A 20,948-nucleotide genomic window follows, 5' to 3' on the forward strand; every position below is an offset into this window, starting at 1 on the left:
CAAGCTCTTCATCAATCCTGAAGGCACCATGTGGAGAATCCTTCACAACGGCACTGATCAAGGCCAGTTGGAAAAACAGGAATTAGAACGGGACCATGGAAGAGAACATACTAACCATCCAGACACGGAAGAATGGCTGCAGAACGTCCCACATACGTTATGGACCACCGGCCCCTATGATGTGGGACTAGTGGCCAATAGAGAAGTTTCAGTCACCCTCAAGCCAGACCAAACCCCCTGTTGGAGGCCCCAGTACAAACTCAAACCAGAACAGATCAATGGAATTGATGACACCATCCGAGGACTCCTAGAAGTTGGAGTCTTAAGACACACCACATCTCCCTGGAACACCCCCATACTGCCAGTACCCAAAGCAGGAAACAATGGATGGAGAATGGTCCATGACCTGCGAGAAGTCAACAATGCAACAGTAACAGAAAACCTTCCTGTGCCTGACCCCTATGTGGCGCTGCAGAACATTGATCCGTCACATACCCACTTCTCCGTCATCGACTTGGCAAATGCATTCTTCTGCCTGCCCCTCGATCCAGAAGTTCAAGATATGTTTGCCTTTACCTATAAAGGACTTCAACTCACCTACAATAGGATGCCGCAAGGCTACAAGGGTAGCCCTGGACTATTCAACCAAGCACTGAAGAAGGACCTAGACACCCTGGCACTGCCGGAAGGAGTCATTCTGATTATGTATGTGGATGATCTGCTCTTGGCTGCCCCCTCTGGTGAGACCTGTCTAAAAGCCACCTCCGATCTGTTGGTATTCCTAGCCAAAATTGGCTACAAGGTTAAAAAGGAGAAAACCCAGATAGCAAGACGAACCGTTACTTTCCTTGGAAGGCTCATCTCAGCAAACAGCCTGACGCTGTCCTCATCTCAACGAACCTCCATCCTCACCCATGGGAAACCAAGAACAGTGCAACAGATGTTGGCTTTCTTGGGCTTGACCGGTTACAGCAGATCCCATATACCTGACTATGTGTCCCTAACTCAGGCCTTGAGGGACATGATTACAGAAGCTGGCAACAGGAACCTCACAGCGGTACTGGATTGGACACTGGAAGGAGAAGAAGCATTCACCCAGACCAAACAAGCCCTGGCACAGGCTGCTCACCTGTGCACTCCAGACTACTCACAACCATTCTACTTGGATGTTTCTGAAACAGAAGGGGTGGTAAACGGAGTTCTGTTTCAGAAAAAGGAGGGGGAACGAAGGATACTAACATATCATAGTTCAAAACTCGACAACATCGAAAAAGGTCAAGCAGGATGTACAAGACACCTGGCGGCACTCGCCAGAGCCATTGAGAAGACAGCTCACGTGGTCATGTGCCACCCCCTCAAGATAAACACAACTCATGGAGTAGTCGCATTCCTGAGCTCCAAAGCCTTCACCTTCTCGCCAATCAGAAGAATCAAGGTTTCTGAGACCCTCACACAACCACACATCAGCTATGAATCAGGAAGAGTGAACATAGCCACCGGACTAACATCAAAAGACCTGGAACCACATGACTGTAGTTACATCGCCCAGAAAGATCTGAGAATCAGAACAGATCTACAAGAGGAACCACTACCAAACCCAGAAAAGGTCATGTACAGTGATGGATGCTGCTACAAGGGTGAAACAGGAAACGTTGCCTCCTACGCAGTGGTACAACAAAAAGGTTCCCAAACAATAACTCTGGAAGCAGCCATCATACCACAACCAGCCTCAGCACAACTGGCGGAGATCAAAGCCTTAACCAGAGCACTGGAATTAAGTGAAGGTGCCAGAGTAAACATCTACACAGACTCAGCGTATGGCCATGGAGCCGTTCATGTCAATGGACCCCAGTGGATAAGAAGAGGTTTCATCACCTCCCAGAAAGCACCTGTCAAACATGCAGAAGCACTCAGAAAACTGTTAGCGGCTGTACTGCTCCCCCGGGAGGTAGCCGTTATAAAGTGCAAAGGACATCAGAATTCGACCTCACCCATAGCCCGGGGAAACGATGCAGCAGACAAAGCGGCCAAAAAAGCAGGAGGTTACACAGGACAGATGGTGAGCCTCCAGGAAGAAAACAGACCAGAGCTAACTGAAGACAGCATTAGAGAAATGCAAAAAGAAGCAGGACCTTATGAACAAAATCAATGGGCAAGGAAAGGAGCCCAATGTGAAAAAGGAATCTGGAGGGCACATGACGGCCGCCTAGTAGCTCCTGCAAAACTATGCCAGCTACTCATAAAACAGGCCCATGGCCCCACCCACGTCAGCAGACGGAGAACCACCAAGGAAGTAGAACTACAATGGTGGCACCCTTACATGAAGGACATGATAGAAAACTACATTACAGATTGCGACACTTGTAATGCATACAACAACAAAAAAACATACAAGCTCCCCATGGGAAGGTTCCCTGTCCCTGATGCACCATTTAAGGAAATTTGTATTGACTACACTGACATGGGGGCTGAAAACGTTGTAAGGGGCTACAGATACATACTGGTGATGGTGGATAGATTCACCAGGTGGGTTGAAGCAATCCCCTGTAAAAAGGAGGATGCTGGATCGGTCATTAAGTGGCTAAAAAATGAACTAATTCCACGGCACGGTGTCCCCCGGCTCATAAGGTCCGACAATGGGACTCATTTCACCAGCCAAAAGCTAGGTGAGGTGGAAAAATACTTAGGAATAGAACACAAATATGGCAGCGTTTACCATCCTGCCTCGCAAGGTTTGGTCGAGCGAGCAAATCAGACCTTGAAAAGGAAGATAGCAAAAGCTTGTCATGGGACAAAGCTGAAGTGGGTGGATGCCCTGCCTCTTGCATTGATGTCTATGAGATCCTCTCAAAATGAGAAAACTCATCTCTCCCCTCATGAGTTAATGACAGGGAGACCAATGCCAGGCCCACCTAGAGAGGGAGTGTGTGAACCCACTTTGAACATATGGGAGATAGAGGTGGAAGATTACCTAAAGGCCCTCACTAACATCACTCAAGTCTTGTCTACACAGGTTCAGAGATCCGAGGAGGATCAGGAGGAAGCAGATAAGACTCCTGTTAAGCCTGGAGATTGGGTACGGGTTAAAGTTCACAAAAGAAAGTGGACTGAACCCAGGTGGACAGGGCCTTGGGAAGTGGTTGAACACACATCCCACGCCCTGAAAGTTAGAGGAAAAACAGGAGCTCATTGGCACCACCTCACACATTGTGTACCTGCACAGGCACCCTCTCGAACAGTCGGAGAGATTAGAACCGATTTGGCTGCGCTGGAACAATCAAAGTAATGACAATTTGGCTACTTGATCAAGAACTAACAGAAACGGCGCAAACGGACGATATTGAGTCTGTAGATACCTTAGACATAACTCAATCCACAATTCTCACCCCTCCCCAAACAAAACACGACCAACAATTATACCTCACTCAGTTTGTTATTTCCGCCTGTCAAAAGGGCTCAGCAACCGTATTCCGTATTCAGGAAAGTATTCATGTATCACCAGGAAAGACCCCTGTTTATCAGCATGTTCACCTCCATAGCCTGGCCCCCCCTACCTGACTGATAATGTGATCTCCTTCTCCCCTACCGCCCCACCCGTTTCCCTCCGGTCCTCTTCCACTCTTTCCCTCACTGTCCCATCATCCAAACTTAAAGGTTTTGGTGACCAGTCTTTTTCATGAGCTGCACCCAGACGGTGGACCACCCTCCCTCAGACTGTCCGTGACTCTCCCTCACTCTCCACCTTTAAAGCCAGACTCAAAACCTACCTGTTTTTTGAACTTTCCCTACCCACAACCACCCTCCTCCAACCTACCACCTCCCTTTCCCCTTCCCTACTTCCTCTCCCTCACCTGCCCCTTCCCCTCGGCTTCCTTACTTCCCTGACTACTGGACTCTGCATCTGTTACTTGTTTACCCGTGGTTAAAGGTCCTCTGTCCTCATACTGTTGCTCATTCCCTGTGATTCTCTGTTTCTTTGTTTCTTTGTTTTTACTCACGGTCAGCGTTTTTGGGTTCTTGAAAAGTGCTTTATAAATCAAATGTATTATTATTATTAATAACATGACTAGAACCTGTTGAAACAGTATGAAAGAACACCAGTATGAAAGAACACCAGATGGGAAGTGAATAAATCGGGGCCATTGTTTCCAAATCAAGCTTGCCCTACTGGTAAAATGAAAGACGAGTTGAGTGAATGACATGGAATGGATGGAAGGTGATAATGATAAAATGCAAATAATCTAATTATTATCAGAATAATTCCGAGATCACTCACGTGAAGAAGATGGGTCCAGCGATAAGAAGATTTTTTCGTACGTTTATTGCTATATTTTTGCGCCCTACGCAAAGGAGGGATGGAGTGTGACCTTCCAGGCATGACATCCCTTCTTCACATTTTTTCCGCGGTTTTTGGTGATGTTATTAGATTTGGCTAATGCATTGTTAGCATGCTGCACGTGTGTTTACTGTGTGGAACACCACATATTTATTTCTTTATACTGCAGATGTAATATACGGTTGTTATATGGATGTTTTCATTAGTTATTACACCATGTATAATTGCCAACCATACGCCAACGTCAGAAGCTTATGCCTTATATTTTACTGCCTATGCGGTCTCACCCATTGTGTATTAAAAAATACCTTCGTCTGGACAGAGAGATGGTGAGTAGAGTTTCCCCTTGACCAAATCGTACTGTCCCGCAGGGGTTTTCGCTCTCACACAATAGGGTTGGAGGATTTGGCATATCATATTAACTTCTGTTATGGTTTGGTAATTATTATGGTAGGTTTGTGGTTTTCAGTTGTTCACACCATAAAATTGGTGTGAAAGGAGGGATTGTCAACATTAATACAATTATTCTTCTATCATTCTTATGTGTTGTAAATCTCCTCTAGTGTGTGGCAATACCAACAGCTATTTCTGACCAGGCCATGCAGCTGTTGGTAGGAAGCACAGACAGAGAAGGCAGGATTTGGCCTACTAAGATAAGCTAGTTACAGTATGCATAAATATATGCCATAAGAATCAATCTACTGTTCCAGTTATCCATTGTAAGAATGTATAGACAACCATCTACAAATATGTATACTATTACAAAATGTGCTGTTTACTGTATTAAAGCAGGCCATGGTCATATAGAAATGCACTAATTCGACCCACAGTATGTCCTTCACTAATGAACCACCTGTGACAAAGCTAAAATAGTGATGTTCTCGGTTTACAGTCTGTCTCCTTGTTTAGACGTGTTGCATGGAGTATAAATTGACAAGGGAGGAAGCATTTGGACACACGTCTTTGCGAAGCCTGAGCTAAGTACTGATTTTGTGTCCACTCCACAGCTGTGATGTGTATTCTCTGTAATATTGTTTTATTCACTCTGTAATAAATCTTTGAACCTAAAACCTTCTCCTTACCGTCTCTCCAAGGTCAAATTAACTGAACCCGACAACACCTAACCTTGTTGTGAAGACGTGTTACATTCCATTCGTAGAGGCAATTAGGCACTGTCTTTAGGCTATGGTTAGACTAGTGTATTCCTGGCGTTTTTTTATACGTTTTTGACGACGTTTCATGTCCTATCTACACAGAAACGCGTTTTTTGGCGTTTTTTTGTGGATACGGCTGAAACGCAAAATTGTGTTTGCGTTTGGAGATACGCAAAAAAACGAGTCGACAAACAGCGTGTAGTCAGCACGCTAGCCGTTGTTGCGAAAACGCCCATGCGCATAGTCTGTGCCCAAGCGAGGGGACATTAAATGCGCATTCGCGGGAGCGCGCGCACGCGCAGGGAGCGCGCGTGCACGTGGTGCGTGTCACCCCAGATGATTTCAATAACGCACCACTGCGTGTGGGTTGTGTGATTAGCTGGCTGAGGCCGTGCAGATCACAAAACCTATTGTAGGATTTGAAGACGGCTTTACGGCAGGTTAGTCATCCATAGGCGTTTATGGCGCTTTTGGTATTGCTGCCTGACTGCAATCGGCTGCTCTATTCAGGATATGCTCTTGTTTTATTAGATACGGAATTAACCAATGAACAAGAGTTATATTTTGTCCGTATTATTATTGTCCCTGTGTCGTGTGCTGTCGTGTAACGTCGAAGACCACGGTGGAAGTAAGTGTTTTTACTCATTTAAATGTCAGGTCATAAACGAGGAGATCCCATTCAACTCGATGTCGGCCGAAAGGAAAGTTTCCACACTTCTCACCAATGTGCGTCCACGCGCTACACAGTGACGTCGAGACCCTTCCTAAGAAGTCCTTGGATAGAATGCGGAAGCGGGCTTTAGGGCTGGGCGTGTCCTCGTGCAAACACTGGGCGTAAATACAGCGCTAGAGATGACACAGTATTGAACATTGAACGGCAAGGAGGACAATCAATATCTTTCGTACAGTAAGTAGCCAATTACTATTATGAACGAACGTGTCTCTCTCTTTCGCTCATTGAACGTAGGCTGATATAATGTAGGCTGTAATTGGCAACACGTTGTTGCCCTATTATTATGTTCTCTTATCATCTCGAAAATAAACAAGTGAAACAAATAGTTTGAAGTTGCCAAAAGCAATTCGCTTTAGATACTATCATAGCTATAGACAACACGGCATATTTGTTAAGTTAGAATTGCAATATACATGCATATCTGCTGTGTGTCAGTGACAAGATATGCTGCCTACCTTCCTTTCCAAGCTGTTTGCTTGATTGATTGAACACTTTAATTAACAGATTGCAGAATGGGTACAGTACAGTACAGCACACGCAATGGGAATTATACAATTTAAATCGAAATTAGCCGAAACATTGAAAATATCCCAGGACCTGGAAGAGTTGCAGAGCAGAGAAAGACTTTCGTCTTGTTTACAACAGGGTCCCCCATTTTCAATTCATAATTACATTTCTGACATACACAACATACATACAGATATACAAATCGAATCTAATCATCTAATCTAATCATGACATTTATGAGTCTGACATACATGACATACAGATATACAGTACTGTTACATTTGTGGCATACACGATTTGCAAATATACAGTACTGTTAAACAGAGATCCTAACAGTAAATATATACATACGAGGGGAGGGCAATGTACATTAGGAGGGGGTGGGCGGGTGTTTGGACATTTACGGGGGCCAGTTTCGAATTGCAGCCTCCCGTAGGTGCTCTTTGAGAGTGGTTTTGAAGGTGGGTAGGGATTCACCTTTTTTACCACCGTGGGTAGGGCGTTCCACATAGATGTGGCATAACAATGGGATTGGGAATGAGTATTTTAAAGTAATTTTTTCATCATTGGCAACTAATTATTTTGTCTTTTACTTTCAAATACAGTTAAACTAACTTACTCTAACCTAATACATTGGGGGAAAAAAGCTAACGAAGCACTCGCCTACCACCGCAGAGACTATAGGATCGAATCCAGCTGTCAGCAGTACCTCCGGCTTGGTCAGTCGTCCCTATAACACAATTGGCAGTGTTAGCGGGTGGGAAGCCGGTGGGGTATGTTTAGGTGTCCTGGTCGTTGTAAACTGCGACTCCTACTGGTCGGTTGGGGTGCCTGTTCAGCAGGGAGGGGATCGGGGGGGAAATAGCGCAAACCTCCGCGCGCGTTACGTTCCCCCAGTGAAACTCCTCGCTGTCGGGTGAAAAGAAGCGGTTGGCGACTCCACATCGGAGGAGGCATGTGGTAGTTCTACACCCTCCCCAGGCCGACAGTGTGCGTGCAACAACCAGGAAGGGAATTGGCATAACGACTAAATTGGGATGGGTTTAAAATACAGAAAGCCCAAAAATAAATAGAATATAAAAAAGAAATATGGACAGTGCAGAAACTGCAGATCGAGAAACATCAAAATGTTAGCTAGATATTAGCCCATCGGTCCTTTGCAATTTTCTTTTTCAATACACAAGTTATGCGCTGTGTGAGCCAGTCGAAGGCTTTGTTATTTTTTGGATGATTTTGGATTGTGGTTGAACAGAAGAAATGGAACATATTTTGGAACAAAAGGTGCGCTGACAGTCTGACACTGATGATATTAACTACTTATGTGTCCAAATTTGGTATTGAATGGCACAGTGTTTTCCGATACTCTATAGTATTGAAGCATACCAATAAAATATAGAATTCCGATACTCAGCCCTACATACATGGGGCGGCAGTGGCTCAGGAGGTAGAGGAGAGTATGTGTCCTTGAGCAAGACACTGAACCCCTCTGCTCCCAATGTGCAGGTTGGCACCTGCATCTTGCATGGTTGCCTCCGCCGTCGGTGTGTGAATGTGTGAGTGAATAGGTGAATATGAGGCAAGTTGTAAAGCAGTTTGGATAGAAGCACTATGACATCATGGGACAAAGTAGATGCAATTTCAACTGACGTCTTTTTTACATTTTTCAGACACAATGGCGTCATCAAGCCCACTGTCGGAGGCCAACGCCTGCTTCTCTCTGGCTTTGTTCAAAGAGCTGAATGCAAAGGACAAGACGGGCAATGTCTTCTATTCTCCACTTAGCATCTCCTCAGCCCTGGCCATGGTGCTGCTGGGAGCCAGGGGCAACACAGCTACACAGATGGAAGAGGTGACTATACTACAAGGCCATAACACATGCTAGGCTAGGGGTTTAAAACGCATATAGTAGGGCTAGGTGTTTACACACATATAGTAGGGCTAGGTGTTTACACACATATAGTAGGGCTAGGTGTACTGTTTACACACATATAGTAGGGCTAGGTGTTTAACACATATAGTATGGCTAGGTGTTTACACACATATAGTAGGGCTAGGTGTTTACACACATATAGTAGGGCTAGGTGTTTACACACATATAGTAGGGCTAGGTGTTTACACGCATATAGTAGGGCTAGGTGTTTACACACATATAGTAGGGCTAGGTGTTTACACACATATAGTAGGGCTAGGTGTTTACACACATATACATGCATTAAAGCGTTCCGTCTCCAGACGGATTTCAGTCTTTTTTTATTTTTTTTCCGTCAATTTGATTTGGAGTCTGACGGAATTGGCTACCTGGTATAATATGATTTGTAGATGCGTAGGGCATTTTGACCATTCTAACCAATCAAACGTGAGCTTGATGCACACACGCTGCTCACAGTGCCCTCCCCCTCACAGACCTGTCTTGTCACAGACCCGTATCATTTGCACCGAAGATAGCAAGCGTGCAGGTCCTCTTTTAACACCACTGAAGCATTAAACAATGGCCCAGTAAACTATTCACTTTAGTTTACTACACAAGGCGTTTTCTAACGTTATCTAGCTGGCTAGCTGATAGCTCATAACATAATTGAAATTCGTTTTTGAAGCTGTGGCTAACGTTAGCTAGCTACCGATCTTCGGGTGGCTAACGTTACTGTAACTGTAGCTTGCTAATACGGGCTGTCCTGGCTGGCTAACTTTTACTTTGCAATGGAGTGGAGCTAACTAACTGTACAAATCGATGTGATTGGCTGAGACTGTATTTTGTACGGTTGGCTGCCTGGCTGTTGTGGATTTAGGTAGCCAGCTAGCAGCTAACATCAACTTAACGTCAACACTCTGTTGACACTCTGAGCGAGTTTGCCGACAGCAATGTAACAAACAATATGGTCCGTGCGGAACCATTATCCCCAACACATAGTTATTAGCTAACGTCATCATAATAACGTTAATGGAAGGAGTAAGCTGGCCACTAAAAAGAAAACACACAGTGTTCTCAGACGAAAAGGATGAGCGGCACCACCCAACAAAAGAAAGTGTCGAGAGGAATGGAAGTTTGAAGATAGCAGTATTTCAAGAGACTGGCTAGGCTACAGTATGATGCAGGGACTGTAGACGGTGGTGAGTTGTTAACTTGTTCCGTGTTCCGCAACTATGTCAAAAAGAAAAACAGAAACAACACATTTGTCATTGTCGTGTTACTTCACAGTACAAATATCAACATCACACAGGTGTATCTATAGACGGTCTCCTCCCCACTGTATATTCTCTCCATGTATGTATCTTTTTTCTCCCACCCACCCTAATGTACAGTCTCCTCCCCATCATAATGTATATAATCTCTGTTAGGATCTATGGGTAACAGTACTCTATATTTGCATATCGTATATGTCACAAATGTAACATTACTATATACCTGCAATCTTATATTAACCTATATATCCTATATAACCTATATATCTGCAATCATTACTATATACCTGCAATCCTAAACCTATATATCCTATATAACCTATATATCTGCAATCTGTTAAATATTGATTGATTGTTATAACAGATTGCAGAATGGGTACAATACAGTACAGCTCAATACAATTGTTAAGGGGGTGCAGACCAGAGAAAGACTTTCCTCTTGTTTACATCAGGGTCCCCCATTTTCAATTCATCATAACATATATGACATACATGACATACAGATAGATAATACTGCTACATCTATACATTTATGATTATGACATACCAGATTTACAAATACAGTATTGTTTGTGAAATACAATAGTCTAAAAAAGAGAGTATATACATTTGATGAAGAAACTGTACATTGGAGGAGGTTGGGTAGGTTGGGTGGAGGGGGGGGGGACTGTACATTGGAGGTGGTTGGGGGGAGGGTTGGGTAGGCGGGGTGGGGGGGTAACTGTACATTGGATTATCGACTAAACCGAAACAAGTAGGCTCCCTTAAAACGCCAACGCTATTAAAAAGAAATACAGTGGAGGTTAAAATAAGAATATGACTTGGCCTGAAAAAAAGTTCAGTCAGGAGATTTTTTTTTGCTTTAATCCCTGCATATAGTAGGGCTAGGTGTTTACACACATATAGTAGGGCTAGGTGTTTAAAACACATATAGTAGGGCTAGGTGTTTAAAACACATATAGTAGGGTAGGGGTGAGCGATATATCGAGTATACTCGATGTATCGCGGATTGTTCTACCCGAGATGTAGTACTGTACTATATCGCGAACATCGAGTATTTAGTTTATATGGCGCCGCCCGCAGCCGAGAGACACTCGCAGTGCTTTCCTCGAGAAGGGACGGCGGAGCTATAGGCTAACGTTAGTGTAGTCAGGGCTGTACAGTGCGATATAATGTTGCGGTTGTAATTTCATTAGACAGACCAGCGCGGACCTTTAATAACATGTAATTTAATTGACACGAGCAATGAGCTAACGGTAGCTGCTAACCAAGGTATCCATTAGGATTATGCTAAGCTAACTAGCGATAGCTGCTAACCCTGGTAAACGGTCAAAGCGGACTCCACAAGACTAGTTCCATTCGTGAGGAAATGGGGTGGGTTATATTGACAACGCTTGACAACAGCAGTTTAAACATAACTTCATATTTATTAGTTATTCGTTTCTGTATATCATTCAATTTCCATCTCCGTGTGTCTCCATCTCCATCTCTTCCTGTTTACATTCGAGTGTGACGTTATCACCTACGGCAGCTTAGACCAGTGGTTCTCAACCTGTGGTACGTGTACCACGGGTGGTACTTGGGCCCCCTGCTGGTGGTACTTGAAAAAAAAAGATATTATAATTTTTTTCTTAATTTTTTTCTTTTTTGTCTGCAGTCAGGTCACTGAACTTAGAAGCAGGCAGGCCTGGAGTAGCCATCTGGCATACTGGGCATTTGCCCGGTGGGCCGACGCATATGTGGGCTGTTATGATTAAAAAAAAAAAAAAAAAAAAAAACTGACACTGGGCTGGCCCAATCATATATATCTTACTAAGCACCCCCCCCCCCGCCAGTCGTGCAGGTACATGACTGAGAGGGGGGCTGGTACATGACTGAGATGGGGCTGGTACATGATTGAGAGGGGGCTGGCGTGTGTGTGTGTGTGTGTGTGTGTGTCAGAGAGAGAGAGAAATAAAGCCTCAACAAAGAGTTGGAACAGCATGTACAGAATATAGATATGATGTCAGTCTGAATCAGAGCATTCTCTGCCTCATTGAACTCTGAATCATCAGGTTCCAATGAACCCTCAAATTCTGAGAATGGGAGTAGTCACCACTCACCAACTTCCCCATCTTCTCCCCCATCTTCACCCCCGCACTTTCTATTTGACCCATGACTTCTCAGCAGAGCCCAGACAAAACTTCCCTTTTGCTATAAACTCTGCTATAAACTCCAATCTTTTGCCGTTGACACTTCTTCAACCATTATCTGAAATGAAAAAGAAAATGAAAAAGTCTAACCCTAACTAACCTTACTGTCATGGACTTGTCCTAATATACTAACCCAGTGGTTCTCAACCTGTGGTACGTGTACCACGGGTGGTACTTGGGCCCCCTGCTGGTGGTACTTGAAAAAAAAAGATATTCAAATTTTTTTCTTAATTTTTTTCTTTTTTGTCTGCAGTCAGGTCACTGAACTTAGAAGCAGGCAGGCCTGGAGTAGCCATCTGGCATACTGGGCATTTGCAATTGTCAGGCGTTTTATGCTAAATGTGGGGTATGCTTGGGGATATATAAAACGTTATACACTGTTATCTTCATTTTAAGGGTAAATAGGTTGTGCGGCTCCCTGAGCATTTTATTTTGTGGGACGGGGAAAAGTGGCTCTTTTGATAGTAAAGGTTGCTGACCCCTGCTCTAGACCTAGTCCTTACACTGGACACAGTCTGCGAGTACAGGAGCAGTTGTCAAACTGGTTTAACCAAGCATTCATGGTTACACATACCACAGTCTATAGCCTTTTTCTGCCCTTAACCCCCCCCACCCCCGCTGCCATTTCCGCCACCAGGTGCTCTGTTTCATAAAAAAAAGGCAGGGGAGGCGGGACAGAGAGGAGCAGGGCCGTGTGGGAGCGGAGCGGCGCAGCAGATGCAGATGCAGCAACAGACGGACATGCGCCTCCCGCCACACCTGTTGAAGGTGGTAACTGAGTACTGCAGTAAAGACTAACTAACTAACAACCAGGAGGTCAAAGGGCGTTTCACCGATGACGCCTGGGGGCGCGTGGTGGTTGAAAGGAGCTTTTAGTCGAGAACGTGACAACGACGAGGGGTTAAAGGTGGTCCCGGGTGGAATCTCGCATGTTCTCTCGCTCCCTCGCTTGTCTTCACGCCTCCTTGATTAGTGTCAAACGAGGAGGCAAGGGAGGACTAACACGCATCTCTCCTTTTCTGTGCTCCGGAGTGGGACTTTCCAAGGTTTCTAATGTAACACGATCTAGTGTTTCCAGGGTTATAATGTAACGTGCTACAGTCTTGTTATGTTCTTGTTGCACGTTTACTACTTCCTATCCATTTTTGATGAGCATCTGTCTTCAAAACAGAAGCAACAGGAGTGGGTGGTTGCACACAGGACGGGGCATTATTTTCACATTTGACCTCGCCAACAAAACAGTCAAATCAGACCAGTCTATATCATGAAAAAAAAATGATGACTTGAATATTATTATTCTATTTAATAAAGAAGCATGTTGTCTGATACATAAGTGTGTCTGATGCAAACACACTCTCCTGAATTCTGGTGTTGAAACCGACAGTGTGGTGTTAAGTATCTAGGCTCCACTGTGCTCTGTGCACAAATGTATTCCCTCTTCATATTCCTGTCTTGGGCTACACTTGCAGGGCTGGTGTTCTCTGGTGTGCTGATGAACCACATGAGCTATAGTTCAGAGTTGCTCCTATAGGACATCCTAACCCAAGACTACAAGTCTGAATCGGTTCAATACATTTCTGCAACGTTGTGGTGTTTGTAACTTCTGTCTCCTCTGATGGTCCACAGTCGCTGCACCTCCACAAGTCCAAGGAAGACATCCATGTGAGCTTCGGCAGTTTGATGGGTGACCTGAACAAGCCTGGTGCTCCGTACTCCCTCAGCCTGGCCAACAGACTGTATGGACAGCAGTCCTTTGACTTTGTTCAGGTGTGTGTGTGTGTGTGAGTGTATCGGGGGTCCCCCTCATCCTGGAAATTCAGAGACTAGATTTCCAGTCATGAAATATTTTATTGTATTTTCTCCTGACTCATATCGCCTATATAAACGTAGGTGTGTATTTTGTTTGAAACTCGACTGTCTGTAGGATTATAGCAGTGCCACCCAATTTGGGGCCCATGCTCCCTTTGTTTTGGCCCGTCATGGCATTTGACAAGCTCATGCTTATTGTCCTCTTTTATTTTTAAAGTGCTGTAAAATCCTACATACGGTACGTAATTTACGCTGAATTACTGTGTTCTCTATGAGCTGAGTGAGTGACTTGTCGTCTGTGGCACGTGGTTTGTGACGCGTTCTGTCAGAAAGGTGTCTTTCCATTTAGTTCATATGAGGGATCTGGATTATGCATTATGAGTTTGGAGTATTGTAATTGCCGCAATTCAAGCAAGTGTAACACAGAACATGTCTGTGTATTATTTGTTTAGGAGAGCTTGTAAGTAAAGAAACAAACAAACCGCGAACAACAAGAGGAGGCAAGATGACCTTATTGTACAGTTAGCAGTGAAGAGTGTAGCAGTCACCTGGAATGAACGGGAGATACTTCATCATGAACCCTGCGTCATTAAAAAAGGAGAAATAAAACTGGAGTTAAATGTGTCAATACTACCAGTAAATGATATGTTAAAATAAAATACAAATGACATAGTCAGTCCATAAGAACAAAACTGATCAAAATCATTTATATTATTTTAACTCGTAATATAGCATAACTTTTCTCAAGTCACCGATCACCTTTATATTTCCATACTAATTTCCATAATAAGTCAATGACCAAAATGTAACTCATTATTCATGAGCGCAATTTAAAAAAAAATTTAAACGTAAACTTGTTCCTTACCATAGTTATATTTCTCTGTATATTATTCCAATAAGCAACATGCAATATGACCATTTGTGAGCAAGTGCTGTCCTGGATGCGTGTATATTTTCCCCAATGGAGTTTCACTTCCGCGTTCGGTTTGCGCAATCTGATTGGCCACTGACGTTTCTCTCAGCGCCAATCGCGTTACTCCTAACAAACTGGTTAAGCTTGGCGACTCTTTCGAAGTTGGTTATGGTTAGTTGGTTAGGGTTAGGGTTAGTTGGTTAAGGTTAGGGTTAGTTGGTTAAGGTTAGGGTTAGGGTAACAGCCTGCTGGCGCGATTGTTAGGAGTAACACGATTGGTGCTGAAAAAAACGTCAGTGGCCAATCAGATCGCGCAAACCGAACACTGAAGTGAAACTCTGTTGGGGAAAATATACACGCGTCTCCTGGAAATGTCCTGGAAAATGATTTCTCAAAAAGAGTGGGAACCCTGGTTTATGTGTCGCGCAGCTCCATGTTTATGTAAGTATGTTAACTCACTACGTTTGGAAACATGGTTGAGGTAAAGGTTTCAGCCTAGGAGAGACACAAGTCCTTGGTAGCATGAATGACACCGGTAGCAATGAAAGCTATGCGTGAAGGAATGGAAAACACATGGGATCATCTTTCACTTTACTCTGTAAGAATGAGTGGATGGATGGATCAACCAATGACTGTCTTACATTTAATCATAAAAAGGTCTTAAAGGAACACTGCAACATTTTGGGAAATTATCTTACCATCTTCTCCAAAGAGAGACAAGAAGATAGATACCAGTTTCCTCTCTGTGCGTTCAGTAGAAAGCTATCTGGCTGCACATTAGCCTAGCTTAGCACAATGAATGGAAGCGGACAGTGCCGGTTAGCCTAGGCATTGTCCAACTAACGCCTCTCCCGAAGGCTAACCGGCACTGTCCGCTTCCATTCATTGTGCTAAGCTAGGCTAACATGCAGCCAGATAGCTTTCTACTGAACGCACAGAGAGGAAACTGGTATCTATCTTCTTGTCTCTCTCTGGAGAAGACGATGAGCTAAGTTCCCAAAATGTTGGCGTGTTCTTTTTTAAATGTGATTTTGATAGGTATTAAGGCGTGACCGAGCAAGCATACAGATTGATCTCCTTCTGTGTCAGTGGCGGCATCTGTAACGATTGATGTTTGCAGGAGTTCCTGAATGACACCAGGAAGCATTACAACGCTGAGCTGGAGTCTGTGGACTTCGCCAGTAACCATGAAGCTGCCAGGCTCAACATCAACAGCTGGGTGGAGAAACAGACACAAGGTAGATCACACTCTCCACACACACACACACACACAAGCACACACACACACCAGAACGTTAAGATGCACTAATTAAGACTGCTATTTGAAATGAGGACCATTGTAGACTGAACCAGGTACAGCTACACTGAATAAGCATGTTATCTATTGGTCTACAAGGTTCAGATTTTTTCAAAGGTCCAAAGCTTATTATTGCTCTAGTCTGTTCAGCTTGAAACTAAGGGTTGACTGATATATTGGTTTGTAGATGTTGCAGTTTTTTTCTCTAGAAAATCTGTATCTGCCGATATCAAATATCATCCTGACACATTACCGTCTTTCATGGGCTCTAGTGGGTCAGATCTAGTGAAGGAGTGAACATAATGGTACCATATGAAGTGAGAGTTCACTAGAGCAGTGCTTCTCAACTGGTTGAGTTTCAGGGCCCACCCTTTTCCTTAGACATTAAGTTACGTCACAGGAAACGTATGTCTTTCAAAATAAAAGCGCAGCATCATAAATTCTGTAGACCTTTTCCCCCCCTAAACTCTTTAAAAAACAGGGGTTGCGACCCACCAGTTAAGAACCATGGTATTGGAGCACTTCAGTGCTAGCTTATAAGGGGCTATATATTGTTCCAAAGTTTAGCAATATGCTTATGAGAAAAGATATTTTAATATAATATTTAATGTCAAAAGCTTAGCAACATTGTTGCAGGCCAAAGCTGAAGATTAGAGCACTGGTATCATATGAACCTAGAGATCGCAAGGAATCTGCAGATACCAACCATGTCATGCTAACTTACCGAAAAAGATTCCAAATCCAAAATATCCCTTGAGGCCTTTTAATATCAGACTTTCATATCTGCTAAATGTATTCAACAATGATCTGTATCGACCACTACTTCAAACGACATCACTGATCCCCTGTGTGGTCGTCTCTATCCTGTATTCCAGATAAGATCAAGGATCTGCTGAATGAAGGTGTGGTGGATCCCTTGACCATACTGGTGCTGGTCAATGCCATCTACTTCAAAGGCAAATGGGAGAGAACATTTGACAAAAAAGACACCAAAGACGCTCAGTTCAAGATCAACAAGGTAACAGGTCTCTAAAATCAGCAGTTACAATATGTTTAATTTGAAATTAACATATTGACCATTGGTTCTTAGGATTTCAACCTCAAAATAAATACACGCAAGTGCTTTACTCTGAGTCCCGTGGGAAGCGTTCCATGTTGCGTAGTATAATTATTGTGGGTTGTTATACTCTGTTTTCACCAGATTCCGAAATTCCTCTGGAACAGCTCAATAAGAACATGTAAAACATTTATAAGTTCAGCACTTATTTATACGTCTATTGATCAATCAATTCTTTCAAATGAACTTGAATCACTCCTCTTAACCTCATGGAGGGCAGCTGGGGGTCATCTTAGCCTCATGGAGGGCAGCTGGGGGTCATCTTAGCCTCATGGAGGGCAGCTGGGGGTCATCTTAGCCTCATGGAGGGCAGCTGGGGGTCATCTTAGCCTCATGGAGGGCAGCTGGGGGTCATCAAGTCAAGTCAAGTCAAGAGTTTTAATTGTCACGGCATACAGGTATACAATGAAATGCGGGTGGTCTTGCCCGCGACGATGTGCAATACAGTGGTACAACATATAATAGAATCCAATAAAAATACAGTGGTACAACATATAATAGAATCCAATAAAAACAACAGTGCAATAAACAGGTAACATGGTGTGACATCTCGGTATCTGTACATAGTATTTACAGAGCATATAGGACATGCTAGGTAGCTTTAGTAGTGCAATACACTGTTCCTGTTGTTATATAATGGACTGACATTGAAATTGTGGCGGGCCCAAGGGACCACTCACGCGTTTTTATTAATTTTGCCAATGGCGAAAATTTTCGGTGTTTTCCTTTCCTGGTTACGAGTAATCTTGTCTTTGATGCTGCATGTGGGGTTAATGGGGAAATTGCGTTTCACCAAAGGATTTAATGTTTTGTTAACGTTCCAATTTTTTTAAGCCAAATTGCTGACCTAAATGACCGGATGTTGCAGAGAATGCGCTGACGCTGGTGACGTCGGGTGACCTGATCTGCAATGCTGAGCTGGTTTTGGCCATTTTAGGCAGCTCCGAATGTCTAAATCCCCTGCCTTATCAGAGAGAGAACTGTATATTAGAAGGCCTTGTTCACGGGAACCACAGCTGCATGAACCACAGAGGAAGCTACAGTAGACGGGAGCAGCCGGAAATACGTCACCCGTGAGAGGTCTATAGGAGAAACAACTGTGGATATTCTCTACCGTTTTCTCAAAGAAGGAAACGTCTTCCACAGAAAGGGAAGAGGGAGGGAGGACAGGATGGCATAGTTTATGGAGGTTCTTTGCAGATTCCTCAATCTTATTGTGAAAGGAGGATTTGACTAGCAATGTTTTTGGAGAATGGTGACAAGAAATTACGGTAAGTAGTGATGTCACCAGGGAGGCGGGTCCTCTTGCACTTCCTCTCTGCACCATGTGTAGGCTCCTCAGGAAATGGGTTGTCAACTGATTGGACCGAAAGAGGACTATTGGTTACGCGTCTATGCCAAACGTCTGTCCTCGGACGGAGATGGAAGGTGGGGAATTTCACTAGATTGTAAGAGGCAGTTCTGTGGAATATTGCGGACTTTGCGGGTGCCAAGCCCTGATAAGTCTACTAGGCATAACTTAACAGGGCTTTATCTCCTGCAAGAGGTTACATGCATTAGATACCTGTGATGTCTTCCATTGGTACAGTGCTGGTCTGTGGGGGTGTCAGATGTGATGTGAATCTGTCCTCCAAATGATCTCAAAGCAGCTTGTCCGCTCATGCAACCTCGTCTGAGGTCATGAGGCGTGTAAAGCCAGCGTTTCTTCAGAGCAAGTTACCTTGTTGTTTCATCAGAGGCCCTCTTGAATGCCATTCCGATGCCGGAATCTCAGAATCGGTGACGTGAACTTAAAGGAACACGCCGACATTATGGGAAATGTGCTTACTGTCCTGTAGAAAAACTATTGATTGATTGAAAACTTTATTAACAGATTTCAGAATGGGTACAATACAGTACGGCTCAATACAAAACAACTGCTAAGAGGATGCAGACCAGAAAAATACTTTCGTCTTGTTTACATCGGGGTCCCCCATTTTCAATTCATCAGGACATTTATGACATACAAGACATACAGATATACATCTGAAGGGGAAGAAACTGTACATTGGTGGGGGGGGGGGGGGGGGGGGGTAGTAGAGGATATCTTACTGCAAGCACAAATAAATGGAAGCGGATATGGATCAGCAAAAACACATCCCTGGAGTTTGGAGGCCAGTTGATCCGTATCCGCTTCCACTAATTAGCTTGCAGCCGGATAGTTTTCTACTGAATGCACAGAGAGGACATTGGTATCTATCTTCTTGTCTGACTCTGGAGAAGATAAGCGGAAAGCTTATTTTCCATAATGTCGGCGTGTTCCTTTTAAGATCCATGTGGGTCGATTGGAAATTAGGAATAGAAAAATGGAAAGAAAGAGACGGAGTGTGAACTACCTCTTTAACGACAAAACGGTGATCAACACTACAAGGCTGTGGTTTGTCTCTGTCTCCAGAACGAGGGTAAACCAGTGAAGATGATGAACCTGGAGGCCAAGTTCCATTTCGCCTTCATCCCTGACCTCAACTGCCAGGTAATATTTCAAACAGCCAATCGATCAACGGTATATATTAGCATCCAGCTGCTATGTATAATAGATTATTTGGAGTCAATGTGGCAGCTAGTCTCAATCAACCCTCTCTCTCTACTAATCAATCGTTCTCCCTCTATCAGACAAGCAACTAATCAATCAGTGAATGTAAGCAGTGCCTTTTTTATAGCTATATTCATGCGAGACTATTAAATTCTTACTATCTCACTCTACTGTGTTACCTGTAAGCAGTTCAGTCAACTGTGTTTGACAGATCCTGGAGCTGCCTTATGTAGGGAAGGAACTCAGTATGCTGATCTTTCTACCCAACGAGATGGAGGACAACACCACAGGACTGGAGAAGGTAGGTCACACACACACACACACACACACACACTCATACTCTCTCTCTCTCAACACACACACACTCTCTCAACACACTCACACTCTCTCTCAAACACACACACACACACACACACACACACACACACACACACACACACACACACACACACACACACACACACACACACACACACACACACACACACACAGTAAATGCTGATGTTATTCCCATCCCAGATGGAGAGGGAGTTGACTTATGAGAACTTTAAGCAGTGGACCCGCCGAGGCATGATGGTAGAAGTTCAGGTGGGCCTGCCTCGTTTCAAGATGGAGAAGACGTGTGACCTGAAGGAGGTCCTGAGCAGCATGGGCATGGTGGACGCCTTCTCACGAGATCTCTGTGACTTCTCTGGTAGGAGGGAATATGGAATATGGCTGTTAGCTTTGCCCTTTTTAAAGGACCACTCCACACATTTTGGGGGGAAATACACTTATTAGCTGCTCCCTACTGCTTCCAGTCCTTGTGTTAAGCTAGGCAAGCTGCTCCTTTGCAGACACACAGAGATGAAACTGATATCAATCTTCTTGTCTGAATCTGGGGAAGATGGCAAATACATGTATTTCCCTAAATGTCCTTTAAAGCCCTTTTTAATAAGTAAGCAATCACATGACTAACCTTTCCAGAACTCATGTCCTAATGGCAGTGGCGGCCGCACCCCCTGGTCACTGGAAAGTGGTTTTGGATTTTTCTATAATAGTAGATTTCGACCGCTAAAATATAATAATTCTTTTTTATATATAAATGACTCATTTTAAGTGTGTTTGTGTTTAAAATAAACAATAACGTTGTAGGAGC

The 20,948-nt window shown here is 43.9% G+C and overlaps 1 protein-coding gene across 1 annotated transcript; it reads left to right on the plus strand.

Moving 5' to 3' along the window:
- Window positions 1–6,306: 6,306 nt before the first annotated feature.
- LOC311229948 (leukocyte elastase inhibitor-like) lies at window positions 6,307–20,605 on the plus strand. The gene is made up of 8 exons (XM_084316042.1): window positions 6,307–6,397; window positions 8,398–8,579; window positions 13,729–13,869; window positions 15,945–16,062; window positions 16,997–17,139; window positions 19,673–19,750; window positions 20,022–20,111; window positions 20,330–20,605. The coding sequence occupies exons 2-8, from the start codon at window positions 8,403–8,405 to the stop codon at window positions 20,588–20,590; spliced, it is 1,008 nt and encodes a 335-aa protein (XP_084172168.1). The 5' UTR covers window positions 6,307–6,397; window positions 8,398–8,402; the 3' UTR covers window positions 20,591–20,605.
- Window positions 20,606–20,948: the final 343 nt, after the last annotated feature.

Source organism: Notolepis coatsorum (assembly GCF_963971535.1).
Source record: "Notolepis coatsorum genome assembly, chromosome: 6".
NCBI classification, from domain to species: Eukaryota; Metazoa; Chordata; class Actinopteri; order Aulopiformes; family Paralepididae; genus Notolepis; species Notolepis coatsorum.